At 43.4% G+C, this 6000-nt stretch overlaps 1 protein-coding gene across 1 annotated transcript in view; it reads left to right on the top strand.

The window, feature by feature from the left end:
- Window positions 1-865: 865 nt before the first annotated feature.
- The window catches only part of LRMDA (leucine rich melanocyte differentiation associated), a 1247498-nt gene continuing 1242363 nt past the window's right edge, over window positions 866-6000 (top strand). The window contains exon 1 of the mRNA XM_044298852.1: window positions 866-998. Coding sequence (XP_044154787.1) covers window positions 960-998 — 39 coding nt within the window. The 5' untranslated portion in view covers window positions 866-959. The remainder of the gene's footprint in view (window positions 999-6000) is intronic.

Genomic DNA, 6000 nt, shown 5'->3' with positions numbered 1-6000 from the left:
AACGCCGCCTCCACCCCCATCTGTCATGTGACTCTCATCGACTGAGACTGACTGTGTATGTATCTGTGTTCTGTGTACTTTAACTTTAATCACAGTGAGTCAGTAGTGCGGGCGGCCGGCCGCTGGTAGCAGCGATTACTAATTAGCGATTCAGCAGGGTGGGCACCGGGGGGGGGGGGGGCAAGGAATGACCTGGGGGGAGCAATTGCCCACCCTTGCCCCCCTGTAGCGACGCCACTGCGGTGCAGATGACGTTTCGCAGGTCCTGCTGCCTCTTCCAATCAATGATTTGAAACGTTATCATGTTGGAGCGCAGGTCCTGGCCCCGGTGAGTTTTTTTCCCCTTAACACAAGTGGGGGGAGGAAGTTAAAGGGGTTATCCAAGATCTATAATGCGCCCCCCCCCCCCCCCCCCCCATATGCCCGGGCCCCTATAAGAAGTTGTTCTTACCTCGCTGCCCACTTCTCATACCAGCACAGCTGCCTCATCTCCCCGTCAGGGGCACTAAATTACTGGCTTGGCTGGTGAGTTACTGGCCAATTGGCAACTCTAGTGATGGGCGAAACCTTTATGCCAACAGATAATCGCTAACAAGCGCCCATAAGCACCTTCATTGGCCATAATCTGACCTGATCACGGGGAAGGGCCCTTTATATGAGAGCCGCTAATGGAAGTGTGAACAGAACCTTACCCTTCGTTCATCCTTCATGTTCCATCTACTCTTTTCTAGCCATGGCACTGCCCACGCCTGCTTCGCACTTTATAGTGACAATAAAGTTACCACAGTCACGTGTTCATTATACAAGCCAGAACGGCCCATTCACAAAACTGCGCCACGTGACCCGGCAGTGCAGTGCTCGCAAACACTCCGAGTCAGCTGACCGTCTTGTGCATTAGTTGAAGACGTGCACTCACATCCCGGAACCTGGTTTACACAGGACTGCAGGGAGAAGGCACAATGGCTGGCGACGGTGCGGAGATGGTGACTGGCACACAGGTGAGGGCAGCTGGACATGTGACGTCACGGCAGGGGGAGGTGTTTAGGTCACCTGGAAAGCGGCGTCACTAGTTAGCTGAGAAGTTCGAAGTTTTTGGCGCTAAAACCTAAATAAACCTTTGTAGTGTGAGTGCTGGGAGCAGTACAGTAGTGTCCTCATGCCTGCCAGGACCTGCTTCCTCATTCACTGCTCATGCTTGCCTAGTCAGCATTTACTAGAGCTAGCCATTTTGTAGGGTGGTATTGATTAGTATGGCATACACTCAGGATAGGCCATACGTGTTTAATGGGTGCATGTCCCACCCCTGGGATGTTAAAGTGGCCATAGAGGTGTGCCACATGTGTGGTGGCCAGGACTACGTGGCTGCATAACTGTGTGATGAGGGAAAGGCATTGTATAGGCGCACACACCATGAGGCTATATATACAAGGAGCACTGTGTGTGGTGTATTAGATTTCTATTAAATATCACATGATCTAGCTGGTCAGATGAATGCCGTAAAAAAATAAAAATAAAAATGGTGCCAAAATAGCAATTTTTGTTGTCTTTGCCTTACAAAATTTAGCAAGCAATCAAATGCTACTATGGACTCCAAAATGGTACCAATGAAAATGGTCATAAATTTGAGTCAAAATATTTCACCTTTATTTATGAAAACATCCCAAATTTACCCAAAAATTAGAAAAATTCACAATTTTCTCAATTTCAATTTCTCTGCTTTTAAAACAGAAAGTGATACCTCATAAAATATTTATTATTTAACATTCCCCATATGTCTACTTTATGTTGGCATCATTTTGGAAATGTCATTTTATTTTTTTAGGACGTTAGAAGGCTTAGAAGTTTAGAAGAAATTCTTCAAATTTTTAAGAAAATTGCCAAAACCCACTTTATAAGGACCAGTTCAGGTCTGAAGTCACTTTGTGGGGCCTACATAGTGGATACCCCCATAAATGACCCCATTGTAGAAACTACACCCCTCAAGTTACTCAAAACTGATTTTACAAACTTTGTTAACCCTTTAGGCGTTCCACAAGAATTAAAGGAAAATGGAGATCAAATTTTTAAATTTGACTTTTTGGGCAGATTTTCCATTTTAATCCAATTTTTTCTTTAACACATCGATGGTTAACAGCCAAACAAAACTCAATATTTATTACCCAGATTCTGCGGTTTACAGAAACACCCCACATGTGGTCATAAACTGCTGTATGGGCACACGGCAGGGCGCAGAAGAAAAGGAACTCCACATGGTTTTTAGATGCCATGTCCCATTTGAAGCCCCCTGATGCACCCTTACAGTAGAAACTCCCAAGAAGTGACCCCATTTTGGAAATTAGGGGGTAAGGTGCCAGTTTTATTAGTACTATTTTTGGGTACATATGATTTTTTTGATCATTCATTATAACACTTTATGGGGCAAGGTGACCCAAAAATTGGTTGTTTTAGCACAGTTTCTATTTATTTATTTTTACAGCGTTCATCTGAGGGGTTCAGTCAAGTGACCTTTTTATAGAGCAGATTGTTACGGACGTGGCGATACCTAATATGTGTACTTTTTCTCATTTATTAAAGTTTTACACAATAATAGCATTTTTGAAACAAAAAAATTATGTTTTAATGTGTCCATGTTCTGATAGCTATAGTTTTTTTTATGTAGGGGCTCATATTTTGCGGGATGAGGTGACTGTTTTATTGGTACCGTTTTGTGGGTTTTTGATCACTTGGTGTTGCACCTTTTGTGATGCAAGGTGACAAAAATTGCTTGTTTTGACACAGTTTTTTTTTTTTTTTTACGGTGTTCATCTGAGGGGTTAGCTCATGTGATATTTTTATAGAGCTGGTTTTTACAGACGCGGCAATACCTAATATGTATACTTTTTTTTATTTGTTTCACTTTAACACAATAATAGCATTTTTGAAACCAAAAAATGATGTTTTAGTGTCTCCATGTTCTAAGAGCTATAGTTTTTTTATTTTTTGAGAGATTTTCTTATGTAGGGCCTCATATTTTGTGGGATGAGGTGACTGTTTTATTGGTACCATTTTGTGGGACATAAGTGTTTTTGATCACTTGGTGTTGCACCTTTTGTGATGCAAGGTGACAAAAATTGCTTGTTTTGACACAGTTTTTTTTTTTTTTTTTTTACGGTGTTCACCCGAGGGGTTAGCTCATGTGATATTTTTATAGAGCTGGTTTTTACGGACGTGGCAATACCAAATATGTCGATTTTATTTTTTCTATTTTTAATTATTTTTTTTTTTATTCCTTACTTGGGGACCTTTTTTTTTTTTTTTACATGTGAAACTTTTATTTTATTTTTTTCAACCCTTTATTTTTTTTTACACTTTTCGTCCCCCATAAGGTCATACAAGACCTCTGGGGGACATTTGCTTCACTTTTTTTCTTTTTTTTTCACTGTTGATTTCTCCTGTAACTGGGGCTGACATAGTAGCCCCAGTTACAGAAGAAATGCACCCCCCAGAGAGGCTGTACAGCGTGATTCTGCGCTGTACAGCCTCAGAGCAGGGCCGATCGAGGTCTCTGTAAGACCTCACACAGCTCCTGCACGCTCCGGTCCCGGCGGTCACATGACCGCCGGGCCGGAACAGGAAGCGCTGTGCGCTTCCTGCTCTGCAGACACAGCGCTCCGTGAGCGCTGTGTCTGCAGCGATCCGGAAGGCAGGGACACCTGGGCACTGTCCCTGCCTTCTCTCTGGGTTTTGCACTGCTGTCACTGACAGCGGGCAACCCGATCAGCAGCTGCACGATTAGCGTGCAGCTGCTATTTCTGAAAGGACGTTTTAAAACGTGCTTTCAGAAATAGAGGTCCACCCATAGGACGTTTATATCCTATGGGCGGACTTAAAGCGGTTAAAAAAAACACACCAAAATATTAAGTATAAAACACCCCTTTCCCAATTTTACATATAAAATATATAAAACTGAATTAGTCTTAACAGTAATTCCCTTTTTACGAAACCTCCATGACGGCACCTTACAATGAGATTATCCTCCTCCTCCTTCCAGGCAGGGACAGGAAGCTTCAAAAAGGGCCCACCTCCTTGCCATCCTCAGTGTCTTCTAGACTTGACAGGCCCTAACTTTCAACATTCATACTACACAACTTCCATTCTTTAACTTAGAACAAAAGTCAACTAGCTATATATATTAAACTTCATATATACAGTACAGACCAAAAGTTTGGACACGCCTTCTCATTCAAAGAGTTTTCTTTACAATTTTCATAGTCATGAAAATAGATTCACACTGAAGGCATTAAAACTATGAATTAACACATGTGGAATTATATACTTATGTATAGTATGAAACAACTGAAAATATGTCATATTCTAGGTTCTTCAAAGTAGCCACCTTTTGCTTTGATTACTGCTTTGCACACTCTTGGCATTCTGTCACAACCAGACAGCTGAGAAGCTCTGACAGAAGCCTTTCAGAACCTCCTCCTTGAGTTTTCTTTGTTTTGAATTTCAGTTCCTCATCTCAGCTGTCATGTAGTTGGACTGATTGCATCCCTTTAAATTCCTCCCCATAATGCATTAGTGTGCGGCTTATACAACTTCCTGGAGTGTGTGTGCATGCTGATCTTATTTTCCAGCCTTCTACAAGATAAGTGCTGTACATTTATTTGTGATTTTCTGTTTGCTGGATCCCAGGTGACCCTGACTCCCTCCGTGTCTAGTGTAGGGAGCCGGTGGTCGTGTCCCCTCACTATTGTAGGGTGTTCAGGTGGTATATAGTCGAGGTACGTGGATATGCGATCATCCACCATTGGGATTTTCGCATAGGCTGAGCAGACAGGGAGAGAGCCAGGTCTTATGCAGGGTTCTCTCTTTTGTTCCTTAGTTTTGGATCCAGTGAGTCATATATTCATTTTGCGTTGTCTTGTTTCCTGTATACCTTCCGTGACACATTCTCTTGATGAGCTTCAAGAGGTAGTCACCTGAAATGGTCTTTCATCAGTCTTCCATCAGTCAGAAGGAGTTCCCAGAGATGCTTAGCACTTGTTGGCCCTTTTGCCTTCACTCTGCGGTCCAGCTCACCCCAAACCATCTCGATTGGGTTCAGGTCCGGTGACTGTGGAGGCCAGGTCATCTGGCGCAGCACCCCATCACTCTCCTTCATGGTCAAATAGCCCTTACACAGCCTGGAGGTGTGTTTGGGGTCATAAAAACGCAAGCCGGATGAAATAGCATGCCGCTGCAAGATGCTGTGGTAGCCATGCTGGTTCAGTATGCCTTCAATTTTGAATAAATCCCCAACAGTGTTACCAGCAAAGCACCCCCACACCATCACACCTCCTCCTCCATGCTTCACGGTGGGAACCAGGCATGTAGAGTCCATCCGTTCACCTTTTCTGCATCGCACAAAGACACGGTGGTTGGAACCAAAGATCTCAAATTTGGATTCATCAGACCAAAGCACAGATTTCCACTGGTCTAATGTCCATTCCTTGTGTTCTTTAGCCCAAACAAGTCTCTTCTGCTTGTTGCCTGTCCTTAGCAGTGGTTTCCTAGCAGATATTCTACCATGAAGGCCTGATTCACACAGTCTCCTCTTAACAGTTGTTCTAGAGATGTGTCTGCTGCTAGAACTCTGCGTGGCATTGACCTGGTCTCTAATCTGAGCTGCTGTTAACCTGCGATTTCTGAGGCTGGTGACTCGGATGAACTTATCCTCCGCAGCAGAGGTGACTCTTGGTCTTCCTTTCCTGGGGCGGTCCGCATGTGAGCCAGTTTCTTTGTAGTGCTTGATGGTTTTTGTGACTGCACTTGTAGACACTTTCAAAGTTTTCCCAATTTTTCCGGACTGACTGACCTTCATTTCTTCCGGACTGACTGACCTTCATTTCTTAAAGTAATGATGGCCACTCGCTTTTCTTTACTGAGCTGCTTTTTTCTTGCCATAATACAAATTCTAACAGTCTATTCAGTAGGACTATCAGCTGTGTATCCACCTGAGTTCTCCACAACGCAACT

This window comes from Bufo gargarizans, chromosome 6 (assembly GCF_014858855.1).
Source record: "Bufo gargarizans isolate SCDJY-AF-19 chromosome 6, ASM1485885v1, whole genome shotgun sequence".
In the NCBI taxonomy this organism is placed as follows: Eukaryota; Metazoa; Chordata; class Amphibia; order Anura; family Bufonidae; genus Bufo; species Bufo gargarizans.
The sequence above is the reverse complement of the archived record's forward strand: the minus strand, read 5'-3'. Positions and strand labels throughout refer to the sequence as shown.